The 15,000-nt window shown below is 36.5% G+C and overlaps 18 protein-coding genes and 2 non-coding genes. All coding sequences in view use genetic code 11, as the record gives it.

Annotated features, from left to right (window-relative positions):
- Nucleotides 1-932, bottom strand: part of psbB (photosystem II 47 kDa protein) — a 1,527-nt gene extending 595 nt beyond the window's left edge. The window contains exon 1 of the mRNA in view: nucleotides 1-932. This exon is cut by the window's left edge and continues 595 nt beyond it. Within this exon, the coding sequence (YP_009942955.1) occupies nucleotides 1-932 (932 nt within the window).
- A 436-nt stretch (nucleotides 933-1,368) lies between these two features.
- On the top strand, nucleotides 1,369-3,309 carry clpP (clp protease proteolytic subunit). One transcript has 3 exons: nucleotides 1,369-1,437; nucleotides 2,121-2,411; nucleotides 3,064-3,309. The coding sequence occupies exons 1-3, from the start codon at nucleotides 1,369-1,371 to the stop codon at nucleotides 3,307-3,309; spliced, it is 606 nt and encodes a 201-aa protein (YP_009942954.1).
- A 151-nt stretch (nucleotides 3,310-3,460) lies between these two features.
- rps12 (ribosomal protein S12) lies at nucleotides 3,461-3,574 on the top strand (one part of a trans-spliced gene, as the record gives it; the record has 2 gene entries for this part). Coding sequences YP_009942953.1 and YP_009942908.1 both cover nucleotides 3,461-3,574 — 114 coding nt within the window.
- Nucleotides 3,575-4,363: 789 nt separating this feature from the next.
- On the top strand, nucleotides 4,364-4,717 carry rpl20 (ribosomal protein L20). Its single transcript has one exon. The coding sequence runs from the start codon at nucleotides 4,364-4,366 to the stop codon at nucleotides 4,715-4,717; it is 354 nt and encodes a 117-aa protein (YP_009942952.1).
- Nucleotides 4,718-4,976: 259 nt separating this feature from the next.
- On the bottom strand, nucleotides 4,977-5,282 carry rps18 (ribosomal protein S18). The gene has a single exon. The coding sequence runs from the start codon at nucleotides 5,280-5,282 to the stop codon at nucleotides 4,977-4,979; it is 306 nt and encodes a 101-aa protein (YP_009942951.1).
- A 163-nt stretch (nucleotides 5,283-5,445) lies between these two features.
- On the bottom strand, nucleotides 5,446-5,646 carry rpl33 (ribosomal protein L33). Its single transcript has one exon. It carries the CDS (start codon nucleotides 5,644-5,646, stop codon nucleotides 5,446-5,448), a length of 201 nt encoding a protein of 66 aa, YP_009942950.1.
- A 427-nt stretch (nucleotides 5,647-6,073) lies between these two features.
- Nucleotides 6,074-6,208, bottom strand: psaJ (photosystem I subunit IX). Its single transcript has one exon. It carries the CDS (start codon nucleotides 6,206-6,208, stop codon nucleotides 6,074-6,076), a length of 135 nt encoding a protein of 44 aa, YP_009942949.1.
- A 357-nt stretch (nucleotides 6,209-6,565) lies between these two features.
- trnP-UGG lies at nucleotides 6,566-6,639 on the top strand. Its single transcript has one exon. It is a non-coding gene; the product is annotated as a tRNA-Pro (tRNA).
- Nucleotides 6,640-6,804: 165 nt separating this feature from the next.
- On the top strand, nucleotides 6,805-6,878 carry trnW-CCA. Its single transcript has one exon. It is a non-coding gene; the product is annotated as a tRNA-Trp (tRNA).
- Nucleotides 6,879-6,995: 117 nt separating this feature from the next.
- On the bottom strand, nucleotides 6,996-7,109 carry petG (cytochrome b6/f complex subunit V). Its single transcript has one exon. It carries the CDS (start codon nucleotides 7,107-7,109, stop codon nucleotides 6,996-6,998), a length of 114 nt encoding a protein of 37 aa, YP_009942948.1.
- A 172-nt stretch (nucleotides 7,110-7,281) lies between these two features.
- Nucleotides 7,282-7,377, bottom strand: petL (cytochrome b6/f complex subunit VI). The gene has a single exon. It carries the CDS (start codon nucleotides 7,375-7,377, stop codon nucleotides 7,282-7,284), a length of 96 nt encoding a protein of 31 aa, YP_009942947.1.
- A 1,088-nt stretch (nucleotides 7,378-8,465) lies between these two features.
- Nucleotides 8,466-8,717, top strand: psbE (photosystem II protein V). Its single transcript has one exon. It carries the CDS (start codon nucleotides 8,466-8,468, stop codon nucleotides 8,715-8,717), a length of 252 nt encoding a protein of 83 aa, YP_009942946.1.
- Nucleotides 8,718-8,726: 9 nt separating this feature from the next.
- psbF (photosystem II protein VI) lies at nucleotides 8,727-8,846 on the top strand. Its single transcript has one exon. The coding sequence runs from the start codon at nucleotides 8,727-8,729 to the stop codon at nucleotides 8,844-8,846; it is 120 nt and encodes a 39-aa protein (YP_009942945.1).
- A 22-nt stretch (nucleotides 8,847-8,868) lies between these two features.
- psbL (photosystem II protein L) lies at nucleotides 8,869-8,985 on the top strand. The gene is given in 1 exon segment: nucleotides 8,869-8,985. A coding segment is annotated over 1 exon segment (117 nt).
- A 125-nt stretch (nucleotides 8,986-9,110) lies between these two features.
- On the top strand, nucleotides 9,111-9,233 carry psbJ (photosystem II protein J). Its single transcript has one exon. The coding sequence runs from the start codon at nucleotides 9,111-9,113 to the stop codon at nucleotides 9,231-9,233; it is 123 nt and encodes a 40-aa protein (YP_009942943.1).
- Nucleotides 9,234-10,439: 1,206 nt separating this feature from the next.
- Nucleotides 10,440-11,402, bottom strand: petA (cytochrome f). Its single transcript has one exon. The coding sequence runs from the start codon at nucleotides 11,400-11,402 to the stop codon at nucleotides 10,440-10,442; it is 963 nt and encodes a 320-aa protein (YP_009942942.1).
- A 202-nt stretch (nucleotides 11,403-11,604) lies between these two features.
- On the bottom strand, nucleotides 11,605-12,297 carry cemA (chloroplast envelope membrane protein). The gene has a single exon. The coding sequence runs from the start codon at nucleotides 12,295-12,297 to the stop codon at nucleotides 11,605-11,607; it is 693 nt and encodes a 230-aa protein (YP_009942941.1).
- An 869-nt stretch (nucleotides 12,298-13,166) lies between these two features.
- Nucleotides 13,167-13,721, bottom strand: ycf4 (photosystem I assembly protein Ycf4). Its single transcript has one exon. It carries the CDS (start codon nucleotides 13,719-13,721, stop codon nucleotides 13,167-13,169), a length of 555 nt encoding a protein of 184 aa, YP_009942940.1.
- A 459-nt stretch (nucleotides 13,722-14,180) lies between these two features.
- psaI (photosystem I reaction center subunit VIII) lies at nucleotides 14,181-14,291 on the bottom strand. Its single transcript has one exon. It carries the CDS (start codon nucleotides 14,289-14,291, stop codon nucleotides 14,181-14,183), a length of 111 nt encoding a protein of 36 aa, YP_009942939.1.
- Nucleotides 14,292-14,648: 357 nt separating this feature from the next.
- The window catches only part of accD (acetyl-CoA carboxylase carboxyltransferase beta), a 1,512-nt gene continuing 1,160 nt past the window's right edge, over nucleotides 14,649-15,000 (bottom strand). The window contains exon 1 of the mRNA in view: nucleotides 14,649-15,000. This exon is cut by the window's right edge and continues 1,160 nt beyond it. Within this exon, the coding sequence (YP_009942938.1) occupies nucleotides 14,649-15,000 (352 nt within the window).

Genomic DNA, 15,000 nt, shown 5'->3' with positions numbered 1-15,000 from the left:
AAAGCTAATTTTTCGGGAATTTTAGACCAAGCTTCCGATAAACTCAGATTTTCGGCTAGCCCGGCTCCAACTCTTCGATATATTTCTTGCTGGAAGTATCCCTGATCCCACTGATAACGAGTGGGACCAAATAATTCTATGGGAGTAGTTGCTGAACCATACCACATAGTTCCAGCAACGACGAAAGCTGCAAAAAAGACAGCAGCGATACTACTAGAAAGTACAGTTTCAATATTGCCCATACGTAATCCTTTGTATAAACGTTGGGGCGGGCGGACACTAAGATGGAATAGTCCCGCCAATATCCCCAATGTCCCCGCTGCAATATGATGAGAGGCTATTCCTCCCGGAACAAAAGGATCAAAACCTTCTGCGCCCCACGCTGGATTTACAGATTGTACTTTTCCGGTTAGACCATAAGGATCGGACACCCATATTCCAGGACCATACAAGCCTGTTACATGAAATGCGCCAAACCCAAAGCAAGCCACCCCTGAGAGAAATAAATGAATTCCAAAGATCTTGGGCAAATCCAAAGAGGGTTTTCCCGTACGTTCATCACAGAATATTTCTAGGTCCCAATACACCCAATGCCAGATGGCTGCTAAGAAGCACAAGCCAGAAAACACAATATGTGCCCCAGCCACACCTTCGTAACTCCAAATACCCGGATTCGTTATAGTTCCTCCTGTGATACTCCAACCACCCCATGAATTGGTTATCCCTAAACGAGTCATGAAGGGTATAACGAACATACCTTGTCTCCACATTGGATCAAGGACGGGATCAGAGGGATCAAAAACTGCTAATTCGTATAGAGCCATCGAACCGGCCCAACCAGAAACTAGAGCTGTATGCATTATATGGACAGAAAGTAACCGACCGGGATCATTCAATACGACGGTATGAACACGATACCAAGGCAAACCCATGGAAATACCCCTTATTTTATCAAAGAAAAAATAGACACTATGTAACTTTATCACATTGGAAAAGACTGATTGATGCTATGGACCTCGCCTTTTCAGTGGATTATCTCAAAGCAAGAGTTAATATTTATTCCGTTCCATTGGTAATAATTTAACAATTCTGTTCGTAGGAACAAAGAGAAGCAGATCTATTCTATACTCGATAAGTACCAATACGCAATGGGGGGATTGATCCTATTTTTGTGAGCGAATGCATAGATACTTGTTCATCCTTCGAACGATCCATTTGTACGAATTTTCCTTTATTCAACCCGTCTTCTCCATGAACCTTCCAATCTATGGATAAAATACGATAAACGACAATATTATGAAGACAATAAACCCATTGTTACGTTTCCACATCAAAGTGAAATAGAGTACTTAATTTTTCTTTCATTTTATGCCTATTGGTGTTCCAAAAGTACCTTTTCGGAGTCCTGGAGAGGAAGATGCAGTTTGGGTTGACGTATAGTGCGACTTGTCAGACATATTGGGTCATATGGGATTTCCCCGTTCTCTCCCCCGATCGAGATATCCTCTGTTTCACCCAAGAAAGATTGATTAAACCATCAATAATTCAATTCGGAGCGTGAAGTGCAATGCAATTAGATCAATTTATTTGTTGGTTGGGGATCAATATTCTCAATTAGAAGAATTTATGGTTGGCTTGGACCAATAAAATGAAGTATCCAGGCTCCGTTCAAAAAATACCAAATTGGTAATCTATGTATGATTACTACTCATATCATAAATGATCCCTATTTATACCTCTAAAACTACCAATTAATGGAATAATATGATTAGTCGAATATTTGGCGGAAGGCATGAACATGAAAACGAATTGAAAAAAAAAAAAAAAGAAGTCGGAACAAAAAGAAGCGGTACTGTGATCATTTGTCCTATATGTGCAAATAGAATTCGGGCAGATCTTTACCCGGAGTAGAGCATAAACCTAAAAGAATTGAAGAGGCCCATTTAGGAACAAGAAAATTACATCGTGATTTGGATCTCGATGAAAGAATACATCAATGAGGGGTTAGTTCGATAAGTTCAATGAATTCTTTTTTTTTTTTTTCGCAATTTTGATTTTTTGAACCGTATGCATCCAAAGGTGCGTGTGCGGTTCCTAAGGGATACAATTTTGTCCTAATCAACCGACTTCATCGAGAAAGATTACTTTTTTTAGGACAAGAGGTTGATAGCGAGATCTCGAATCAACTTGTTGGTCTCATGGTATATCTCAGTATAGAGGATGATACCAGGGATCTGTATTTGTTTATAAACTCTCCCGGCGGATGGGTAATACCAGGAATAGCTATTTATGATACTATGCAATTTGTGCCACCAGACATACATACAATATGCATGGGATTAGCCGCTTCAATGGGATCTTTTCTCCTAGTCGGAGGAGAAATTACCAAACGTCTAGCATTCCCTCACGCTTGGCGCCAATGAGTTTTTTTTATTTGAGAAAAAAAAAAAGAAGACTATGCCTTCGCCATATGGAATATGAATAATAAGTAATAATAGCATGGCACTTCGAGTTCGATATGAGCAAACTATTATTTTTTTTTCATAACATAACATGAGATTATATATCGAGATAGTAGTATGAAACAAAGGTTATTTACGATTTGATCTTATGTATCGGGGGTCCATTTCAGCGTCACAAACCTTTTTTTTGCTTTCACACCAGAAGCCTCTTTCCGATATTTATGTTATGAAAGAGTACGAAAATGAAAAAAAAAAAGATCATTTTTTCCTTATTTGATCGGATCATAAAGAAACTTTGGGATTGCTGAATCACAGACGAGATAAATATATAAAGCAACGGAACCATCATAGTATTTTTTGACTCCTCCGAAAGGAAAGATGGTAAATGGATCATTCAACGATCTGGGTCTGATGGATTCTATTTGTCTCTTTCTTCGATGGAAGGGAAAAGGAAATTCCATTGCGGAGCCGTATGCAATGCATAAAAGATGCCTGTACGGTTGTTCAATTCTAATTCTATCTTTTTATTCTTGTTATTCTTTATCCCTTCCCTTCGACCGATCGTGCGAGATAGAGGAACCGTTCATTATGTTATATCATCAGGGTTATGATCCACCAACCTGCTAGTTCTTTTTATGAGGCACCCACAGGAGAATTTATCCTGGAAGCGGAAGAACTACTGAAACTCCGCGAAACCCTCACAAGGGTTTATGTACAAAGAACCGGCAAGCCTTTATGGGTTATATCCGAAGACATGGAAAGGGATGTTTTTATGTCAGCAACAGAAGCCCAAGCCCATGGCATTGTTGATGTTGTCGCGGTCGAAAATACCGGGGATTTCACATAAATTCTTGATTCCATTTCGAACCATAATTCGAATGAGCCGTGATTTGATATTTTATCTTCTTAACCTGGTAAAATATTATATGAAATGGAAGTAATTCATAATCATCCGGTTAGGATCGATCTAAACCAGCCCATTCTGTATACGATTCAGCATGCCAACTATTAAACAACTTATTAGAAACACAAGACAGCCAATCAAAAATGTCACGAAATCCCCTGCCCTTCGAGGATGTCCTCAGCGTCGAGGAACATGTACTAGGGTGTATGTGCGACTCGTTCAGATCATGATCTGGAACAAATGAGACGATTTTTCCAGTATCAATGACCAGTACCAATGAGTAGGATAGAATGGAAGAACTCCATTCCATTCACTATCTCAAAATAAAGATCTATCATATACCTCTATTGTGTATGGAATTTATGGTTTCCATTGGTGCAAATCCAATCACCTCGATTTGAGATGAAAATCAATTCCCCATTGGTAGCAAATGGTTATCCATTAAGCGGGGAAAATAGTATTTTAAAAGCAGAAAGATTATGCTTCTACTCTTGCAAGAACGGACTAACAGGGTTAGCTACCTAGCCAACTTTCATAATTAAATGCCGTCACTGTATGGATGGATCTCATTGTGAAAAGACCTATATACTGGATAATTTATGGGTAGAGCCAAAGAGTGTGAACTGTACAAGTTACTAATAACATTGATTAAATGGGGGAAGGAGCTCCGGTGTATAGAGAGGACCTCACCGTTTAAGAAGTAATCATAGAAACGATGGAAGCCACTATTTATTTATTTCTCCATTTTTCTCTATTTATTACTACCTATTTACTAGATATTTTATATCTAATATCGGTACAATTTCTTATTCCGAGGTGAAATGCCTGGAAGAAATCAAAAATCGTGGTTGGGAAGGTCATAGTAGCAAAAGCCATTGGAATTTTTATTTTATACATCGGAAGAATCCGTTTTGTTACTAATAAACTAGGGGAGGGGAAAAGAATGACTGAAAGAAAAGAAATCAATTAGTTATTCATCAAGGTTTCATTTGATTCAATGACCAGAGTTAGGCGGGGATATATAGCTCGGAGACGTCGAACAAAAATTCGTTTATTTGCATCAACCTTTCGAGGGGCTCATTCAAGACTTACTCGAACTACTACTCAACAGAAAATGAGAGCTTTGGTTTCCAGTCATCGGGATAGATGCAGGCAAAAGAGAGATTTTCGTCGTTTGTGGATCACTCGGATAAATGCAGTAACTCGTGAAAATGGGGTATCCTATAGTTATAGTCGATTAATGCACGATCTGTACAAGAGGCAGTTGCTTCTTAATCGTAAAATACTTGCACAAATAGCTATATCAAATAGGAATTGCATTTACATGATTTCAAATGAGATTATCAAATAAGGCGACTGGAACGAATTCACCGAAATGATTTAAACAGAGTTCCCCGGAGAATGAACTCCGGGAAGGTAGAGTAGAAATGAATATGATAAATATTAGAAATGAACGAACACTTTTCAATAAAAAAAATATTTTTTCTTCCCCATTCATTCTTTTTTTTTTTTTCTTACGACGCGACAATCAAGTATCTCGGCTTTTTCGAACAAAACCTCAATCTGAGTTTGAATTCCAATTAGAGTTTTGATTCAATTGAGAAGTAGGCCTATTTATTTCTGGTTTTAGGACCAGCAGTTCTAGGGGTCGACTCGGTTCTTTCAAATTGTTTCTCATTATTAAGAAAAGGTAACGAAGATAAAATACGAGCTTGTTTTATAGCAATAGTAATTAATCGTTGTTGTTTCAAGGTCAATCTATTCACTCGTCTAGATAATATTTTTCCTTGTTCACTAATAAATCGACTAATTAAACTCATATTTCTATAATCAATTCGATCCCCCGATCCAATTGGGGGCAAACGCCTACGAAAAGATCGCTTGGATTTACGAAAGGGTCGCTTGGATTTATCCATGATTTATTCCTTATCTCTAAAATCTTATTTCTTCATTCATTTCGGTTTCGGATCCGACCGAAATAGTAATAGTACTTGATTTGTTTATATTTTATATATCTATCTATATGTAATTTTGTCCTGTTCCTTGGAAGGGTGGAACAGACATTCTATTCTGTTCGATCTATTTCTTTATCTCCCCATGAATCGTATGCTTGTAACAATAAGGACAGAATTTTCTCAAGTCCAATCGACTAGGCGTATTGTGTCGATTCTTTTGAGTAATATATCTGGAAATGCCCCGCGATTCCTTATTTAAATCATTTCGGACACAACTGGTACATTCCAAAATAACTCTTATTCTGACATCTTTACCCTTGGCCATGAACCTCCTTTGGATTTTGGATTCCCTCCACTCTTCTATTTTCGATCTGAATCGAAGAATACGAAAAGAAGGAAAAATAAATAGAAGTTGCTAACTGATAACTCGAAATCCAATTATGAAAGATTTCGCTGCAATCAATAGAGTAATAATAAGTAATACAATTATTTCTAACTATCCATTATTTCTAATCCCAGTCAGTATTTCATTTACTATCTTGTATGCTCTTGAACAGCCTGTCCTAGACCCACATTTCTATTTCTGTTCTCCCTCTATTAATTCTATGCTGAGCCCGAGTTTCGCTGAGGTTTAATCCACTTTTCTTTCTCTTTCCTTCCTAAACAACTTAAAAAAAAAATTCAAAAGGGTGGATTAGTCACAGAGAATTTGTTGTATCTCTAATCTTCTTCACCCCTTCCCATGTCAATAACTAGAATGAAAAAAAGGGGAATGTCAACGCATCTGGGAATAAACGATTGATCTCTATCAATAGACCTGCTAAAGACCCGAACCATAGCGTAGTTAGCACAGGTGCCACGGAGAGATATGTTTTTATATCTCGCATTGAAAATCCTCCTTCTTTATTGGAATACATATATGATCAGATGTATCTGTAGCTAAAGATCACTTGTATTTGTACACGAAATCCCTAATCCCGAACTAAAATGAAAATGAATATGTACAATAATCCGGTGGATTAGATCTACTTGTCCCTAAAACAGAAAAAGATGACCCTTTCTTAACTGAGCATTACCGATAAATATTCATTTTTTTATACGTTAGGTTTCATATGTATATAATTCTTTGATTATATGAAATCAAAAAGAAGAAATGGCAAGAGAAATTGTCTCTAGATATTAGGAAATAACGATGTGGAAAACAAGACAAGGATTCCCTACAATGAAACTGTACAACAATTGAAAGGGATGTAGCGCAGCTTGGTAGCGCGTTTGTTTTGGGTACAAAATGTCACGGGTTCAAATCCTGTCATCCCTACCTATTACTTCTCCTATGGGCAGTAACGAGGGATCAGTTGAGATCGATTCAAATTGGACTGGACTGGACATAATTTTGCATTTTATGATACTACATGCATGCAAGGTGTATTGGGGGTACAAAAAGAATCCCTTTCTTTACAGTTGTATCTCCTGTCATAAGAAAGCGCTCTTAGTTCAGTTCGGTAGAACGTGGGTCTCCAAAACCCGATGTCGTAGGTTCAAATCCTACAGAGCGTGATTCTGTTTTTGTAATGTTGAATCACAATAAAATAACTTTACTAACTTGAACTGCAACCTGAATTTGACCTCCTGCAGCTTAAGAAGGAGGTCAATCAAAAAAGAGATGTTACTCAATCAAAGGTCCAACTGATCTCCGCGTCTGTATTGTAAATATGCAGTTACGAATAATCCGGCCAAAGTAATAGGAATTAGACCTAAGACGATTCCAAATAGAAAAACTTCAATCATTTCAATTTGTTGGAAAGGGTAAAAATAGAGGTAATATCTATCCCTAAATATTACTCCGAATCACCCATGAATCTCAATGACCAAGAATTGGTAATTAACGCGGGAAGGAACTATCGAATACCTGAAATCTCACAGAACTATTTATTTTGATGAATTATTCATTCAATTAATTTCAAATAAGTCGTATCTTGCTCAGACCAATCAATAGAGCTGGGGTTATAGTTGAAGCAGCTAGTAGAAAACCGAAATAACTAGTTATAGTGGGCATGAAGGAGCTAAATGAGATACGTTCTTTTTTTTTTACATATGTTTATAAAGCACTTACCTAAGTTTCAATTTTTGCGAGATGTGATGATCAGAAAAAATACCAATTGACAGAATCAGTTCCAATTGAAAGTTCTTGATTCATCAGTCATTATAGACGGCACTGACAAAGATAGAGTAGCAGAGGTAGAAAAAAAAAAAGATTGATTTATCATCTGTGACATCTACCAATGTCGGGATTTCAAATCAACAGATTCATTGAGCAACTCGTGAGTAAAGTAATAGTCAGAAGAACTGTGTCGTGTAACTTCATTCAAAAATGAAATTCTCTTTGAATAACTATAGAATAAAAGAATTGGATTTGAAAAGAATTTTCATTTTGACCATTTATTTCTTTTCTTTTTCAATTTATCAATTCCTATTATCCTTTTAGGTTCCACAGTCTGTCTTTCCATATCATGGAGTTCCATCCTTGTAGCTAGGTCAAGAAGGAACCTTTGGATCTAATCCAGTAATGGTTGCATCACGAATATTGATTGTTCAAACTATTTATTGTTTCTTCTCTTTCTTTCATCGAATACTATCTACTACTGTAGAACCAACCAATTACTTGAAATGAAAGGATTAGAAAAAAAAGAAAAATATCTTTTCTACAACCATGAGAGGGGATTTCTATATTTTGCATCTAATTGAATTGTGTGGAATATGATAATCTCGTTCATTAATTATTAGAACTAGAACCCGTTGACTCAAACTTTACTAAGAACTTCAGTTTCTAGTCCAAAGCCAATACTTGAAACCCTATACTACAGAAATTTGATCAATTTTTGATTGAATGACACGCGGTTCCGCATAGACAAGTAACAAGAAAGGAAAAGGGGAATTATGTACCATTTCTTTTCGATACTGATTGAAACTGCGTTGCTGTGTCAGAGGAAGGATAGCTATACTGATTCGGTATACTCTAAATACACCTTCGGTACAATATTGACGATCTCACAAAGATGAAATATCAGTAGTTTTCCATTTACTGATCCCATCTTTCAAGGAATCGATCCCCCTTTGACTGTACAAGAATATGTGGAGCTCAGCATGTCTGGAAGCACGGGAGAACGTTCTTTTGCTGATATTATCACCAGTATTCGATACTGGGTTATTCATAGTATTACTATACCTTCCCTATTCATTGCGGGTTGGTTATTCGTCAGCACGGGTTTAGCTTATGATGTGTTTGGAAGCCCTCGGCCAAACGAGTATTTCACAGAGAGCCGACAGGGGATTCCATTAATAACTGGCCGTTTTGACCCTTTGGAACAACTCGATGAATTTAGTAGATCCTTTTAGGAGGCCTCAATGACCATAGATCGAACCTATCCAATTTTTACAGTGCGCTGGTTGGCCGTTCACGGACTGGCTGTACCTACCGTTTCTTTTTTGGGGTCAATATCAGCAATGCAGTTCATCCAACGATAAACCTAATCTGAATTATAGAGCTACGACACAATCAAACCCGAACGAACAAAATGTTGAATTGAATCGTACCAGCCTCTACTGGGGGTTATTACTCATTTTTGTACTTGCTGTTTTATTTTCCAATTATTTCTTCAATTGAGAGAAAGAAAGAGAATAGTAGGAATTCTCTTATCCCATTCGGAAGGATATCATCCTCATAATTATCCATGACTGTTTATGTCTCTAGCATGACCACTTGATGAAATGTGGAGGGAAGCGGGGTAAATGGCCGATACTACTGGAAGGATTCCTCTTTGGCTGATAGGTACTGTAACTGGTATTCCTGTGATTGGTTCAATAGGTATTTTCTTTTACGGTTCATACTCCGGATTGGGCTCATCCCTATAGTGATCGGATGAGAACCGGATTGTGGACATGAAAAAGTAAGAACTCAACAGGACCTTACCCCTCGAATCAGACAAAACAAAGAGGGATAAGGTCCTGTTGAGTTCTTACTCTTCCAGCGAGACTTTGATCCATTTCATAACATAAAGGTTGGAAATTCATTCAATTCAGTCAACATAAGAAGAATATTTGATTCGTAGAAATGACAAAACGGATCCTTTGCTTCGATCCGATGTTTAAAACCACCCCATTCCTTTGTTTCTAATGATGTTTTTGAAGAATTTAATCCCTTGATTGTCATAGTATCTGTTCCTCTATAGTATGGACGGACTCTTCCGAAGCAACAAGAAAGAAGGAATCAATCGATTTTATGGATGACACAATATGGATTTCTACAGATGAGACATTCTTCAAATCAATTCCAATTAGTATGGAAATGAACCTTACTCCATAAATAAAATTTCAAGCAAAAGACACTTAATTTAATGCCCGAGTGTGGTGAAAAAAAAAAAGTGAAAATCTTGGATTTTTGCGCATATCCAAATCCTTATTGATTATCTCATCACAGCGAAAATTTGCTTTTTTTTTTTTTTTATAAGTTCATTGAAGAAGTTCTATTTGCTCAATGAGTGATTCCCCCCGCCCCCCCCTTTTTTTTTTGTTTGTCCACTACTGCTTATGAATCTAAAGAAAGAGGTTATAATAGTCCTGGAAAAGAAAATCGTAATCTTTAACGAACAGGATCAAGAATCATTATTATTTCCACACAGGAAAAGGGTGAAAAATTCCTTTTCTTGTGTGGAAGATTAGTAAGACGAGCAATCCCTCCTAGAATCATTTGTTACTTTCATTTATTCCTTGCCGTTTATTTTCTTCCTTGCCTATTATCTAATAGAATTCGATTCTATTAGGTACAATAGAATCAAAAACTATTGATGCATTACATGGCATTTATAATCTGGGATTAAGAGGCCTGGCATAGTCACACCACTCCAATTTTTTTTTTTGAAAAAAAAAAAAAATGTCAAGTAGCCTTCTTCAGAATATACATATTATTACTAGGAACGGGGCACAAACAATTCCTGACATCTCGCCGAAAAACAGTATAAAGAAAAAAGAAAAAAGCTTTTCATTATTTTTTTGATCATACATAATTGCATCGATCAACAATAGTTCGTCTCTTTTTACCAATTTGATGGATCCATGTATCTAGAAATTCATTTCGGACAATTGAACCTTCTCAAACTGTTTCTTTTTAAGAACCAAAAAGATTTGTGCCAGAATAACAGATACCAAAAAGAACAACAACCCTTGGACACGTAATGGATCTTGAAGTACTATTTCTGCATCTCCCTGACCAAATCCACCCACATTAGGATTACTCGTTAATGGTTGATCAAGCTTGATAGATTCACCCTCTGAAACAAGAAGTTCCGGTCCTGGAGGTATAATATCAATTACTTGGTGTCCATCCGATGCATCAGCTATGGTTATTTCATACCCCCCTTTTTCTTTACGTACTATTCTGCTTACTATACCCGCTCCTGTAGCATTATAGACTGTATTGTTACTCTTACCCCCATCGGGATAAATCTGGCCCCTTCCCCTGTTCCCACCTACGTATATAGGATATTTTAAGAAGTTAACGTCTTTCTTAGTAGCAGGGTCCGGAGAAAGAATGGGAAAGACGATTTCACTATATTTCTGACCAGGAACAGGACCTATCACAAGAATATTTTTTTTAGTGGGGCGATAACTCTGAAAAGACAGATTGCCTATCTTTTCTTTCATCTCGGGAGAAATACGATCGGGGGGAGCTAATTCGAATCCATCGGGTAAAATAAGAACAGCCCCCACATTCAAAGACCCCTTTTTACCATTAGCAAGAACTTGTTTCAGTTGCATATCATAAGGGATTCTAACAACTGCTTCAAATACAGTATCAGGAAGCACAGCTTGTGGAACCTCAATATCCACGGGTTTATTAGCTAAATGGCAATTGGCACATACAATACGCCCAGTTGCTTCTCGTGGATTTTCATAACCCTGCTGCGCAAAAATAGGATATGCATTTGAAATAGATGTCCTAGTTATTACATATATCATGATCGATACGGAAATGAATCGAGTCATTTGTTCCTTTACCCAAGAAAAGGTATTTCTATTTTGCATGGTCCAATCATTGATCCCGGAAATTTCTACAATAAATTAGGTAGGTAGCTAATATAGTTAATATAGTATAGTTCCCTATCCACGATTCTGATATTGTACTGGAATAATTGTACTGGAATATAGGAGGAATCGAATTCCCTGGACGGGTAAAAGTATAAAGAGTGGGATTATTTGATTGATATCAGCGGATCAAATGAGTTCTTCATTCATTCATTGAATGATAAATGACTACAAGTGAAGGAGATACACGATTTAAATAATGGAAGATCCAATATTTCAAAATTGTATCTAGAATGACTGGAAAGGTAGAAACAAGACCAGATATAATTTGATCGTTATGGGAAAATCCAAAATCTTTGTAGATCGAGCCAATCATTAGTTCCCAACCATAAGGCGAGTGGAATCCGATACATAAATCAGTTAATAAAAGAATAGAAAAAGCTTTTATTGTGTCACTTAAGTTATAGAGGAATTCCTGAACCCAAGAATTCAAAATGAGAAGTTCTTCATTACCCAGAATAGAATAACCGCTTAGAATAGCGAAACAGATTATATTTGCCGAGAAATCCAAAATGATATGGATATGATCTTCATTGTGCATTTTGATCAATTGTATCGTTTCTTTGTGGATTCCTATACGAAACTTTTGTATCTGTGTCTCCTGGTAGTCCTTTATCATTTCGTCCAACAGGAATAGTTCTTCTAATTCTATGAATCTTTCTAGAACGTTATTTTCTTGAATATCATTCAAAAAAGTTTCGGATTGCCTGGTATTCCACCAATGAGTAACCCAAGGTTCCAGACTTTTATTAAATGAGAGAGAGATCCACCAGGGCAAAAAGACTATAGATGCAAGATATGGGAGGGGAGTCAATGCTTTTTTCTTTTTTGGCACTTTTTTTTTTTTCATTGTTTAGTCCTTGGATCTGGAAAGAATATAGAAATAGAATCAAATAAAAATGAAATGAAAAAAAAAAAGGGCCCATTTCAAATGAAAGAAATAATCAAATATTGTTTCCAGATACCCCATGGTCAAATTCGAACCAATTGCATCTTCATTTGTTCCTTTCGATGAATGCAACCACTTGAAGTAATGAATATTATTCGGATTTTGAGACAAAAAAACTCCCCCTCGATCAATCAATTATTTCGAAATGTTTGGCTGGCTACCCACAGCCCAGGAATAATTGAAGGGATATTTTTGAAGAATATTGATGATGAAATCCGAAAGGAGTGGCAAAAGGAGAGAGAAATTGGATGGTTATGAAAGATCCAATCGTTTGGCCATCAAGGAGCAAAAGAGAGGATAAGATAAAAAGAAAGATCGATTGACAAATGACAAAAGGGAGATAATTTATGAGAGATGATCCATCTGTATCTAACGTATCAATTCAAAATATTGGGCCTAAAAAGATGAATTCTGTACTGTATTCCGAAATGTTCTGATATGTGTGATGAATACATACTTATTGGACTTCTTACTAATATGAAAGAATTGAGTTGAGTTCCATATGCATAAAAATAGTTTTGGTGGACAAAACTTGCTTCTTATTATGGTTGTTCCATATATGCCTGCTTGCTTGCTTTATTCTATAGGCCACAGTACAGCGGCATTACCAACAGAACGGGTGAAATAGAATCTAACATGATTTGCTCGAATGAACGTTCCGAAGAAACTTCGCTTATATTAAAAGTAAAAGGGGATTCCTGAGCTCCTTCCCTCATACTGAGAAAGAAAACATTCATTCTTCATCACAGTTTATTTCAAAATACTTCAATTGGTACACGCAAGAAATAGGCCGATTCGGCAGCTTTTTGTTCAATTTCTCGTGGAGTCAAATTCTCATCAGTTCGAGTCAAGGGGATAGCTCCCTGGCCTCTAATTTCCATATAAAGGACACGACGGGAATAAAGGCCCTCTTTAACTTCCATTCTGATCGACTGGATATCTCTCATAAGAAATCGAAGGAAGATTCGACGATTTATTCCAGGAAATCCCCAACGAAAAATACACACGACCCCTTCTTTTCTATCGAATCGATCATAACCACTACCCACATTCCACGAAATTGTGCACCACAAATAGGAACTAATGAACAGACCCGCGATCCCATAAAAAGACATCACGATCCCTTGTGGAAAAAAAATTATTTGCTGAGACGGGAATAAGGATATCAAATTCCTACCAAGATAACTGGAAGTTCCAACCAATAAGAATCCTAGCGAACCTAAAAAAAGGATAAAGGCCCAGCAGAAATTACTTGTTTTTCGAGACCCCGTTATAAGTTCTATCCATATACGTTCTGATCGCCAGTTCATACTAGATCCAGTTGCATTCTATTGGAATTGAGAGAATAAGCCAAATGAATTTGACTTTACCTTTTTGGCTCCCGAAGTAACTCTCATCAACTAGCACTATTATGATGTGAACCCTTAGCAGTAATTCATCGAATTGGTTAGATATAAAATAATAACATCCCCTTCATATGATCCCATTATGTATATCTACATAACATATAGATACATTTACTTTCTATTTCAGATATAGATATCCGCCGATCTATTTTAAAACAGCTATACCCGCATATACATGCATTTATCCATAGATCATGTATCTGCATGCATAACATAACAGCCTTTTCCTTTTTATTTGTTATTTGTATTATTTTTGTGTTCGAGGGGAGCCACATATCGTACCATATTCCACTAAATAGGTATCTGTATTATGATCCAAGTCCAAGTGTTGAAATAAATTGATGAGATTTAGTCCCATCGGATCTAAACAATCTTGTTTTTTTGAACATGAAGAGATAAAGACGCCATTGCAATTGCCGGAAATACTAGGCCCACTAAAGGCACAAAAATAGAGGGTAAGTTGAGATCTGTCATAGAATAGGTGCCTCGATTTAATATTTGTACCTGTTATAAAAGATATCTCCTGTTATAAAAGATATCTTATGATAAGTCTATCTATTATAAGTATTATAAGTATATAATAAGTTCAAGGAATGTAGAACTAAATAAATGTACCTATTCATCTTTCTACACGAAATATACGTATGATAATCCGCTTTATTATTCTTGTTCTCCCGTCCTTATCTTTTTATTTTAATAAGGAGAATAAGGGGTTTATTATGAGTTCCCCAAAAATTCGTTAGAATCTGATCCAACAGGAATTCATAGTCAAGTCAAAAATGGAGGTTCTCGGGAGATATAGAAATATACAACACTTCGATTCGATTTATTTTATTCTATATATAGGTTTTCATTACTTGAATTTTGATTCAAAGGAAAGAAACCATGTAGCTGAAATAATTCACTCAGAACACCCTTTAAAGGATTACGTGGTACGATTGAATCGAATAAGCCCTTATGGAATGAATACTCAGCCGCTTGTGAACCGTCGGGTACTGTCTTATTCAATGTTTGTTCAATTACTCTTTTACCCGCAAATGCAATGTAGGCATTGGGCTCGGCAATAATGATATCTCCCAACATACCAAAACTGGCTGTCACTCCACCGGTTGTAGGAGATGTAAGGATTGATACATAGAATAACTTTTTATTTGATTGATAATTATATGAAGCGGAAGATATT

This window comes from Tasmannia lanceolata, chloroplast (assembly GCF_043159265.1).
Source record: "Tasmannia lanceolata voucher PDBK TA2019-0017 chloroplast, complete genome".
Lineage (NCBI taxonomy): Eukaryota > Viridiplantae > Streptophyta > Magnoliopsida > Canellales > Winteraceae > Tasmannia > Tasmannia lanceolata.
The sequence above is the reverse complement of the archived record's forward strand: the minus strand, read 5'-3'. Positions and strand labels throughout refer to the sequence as shown.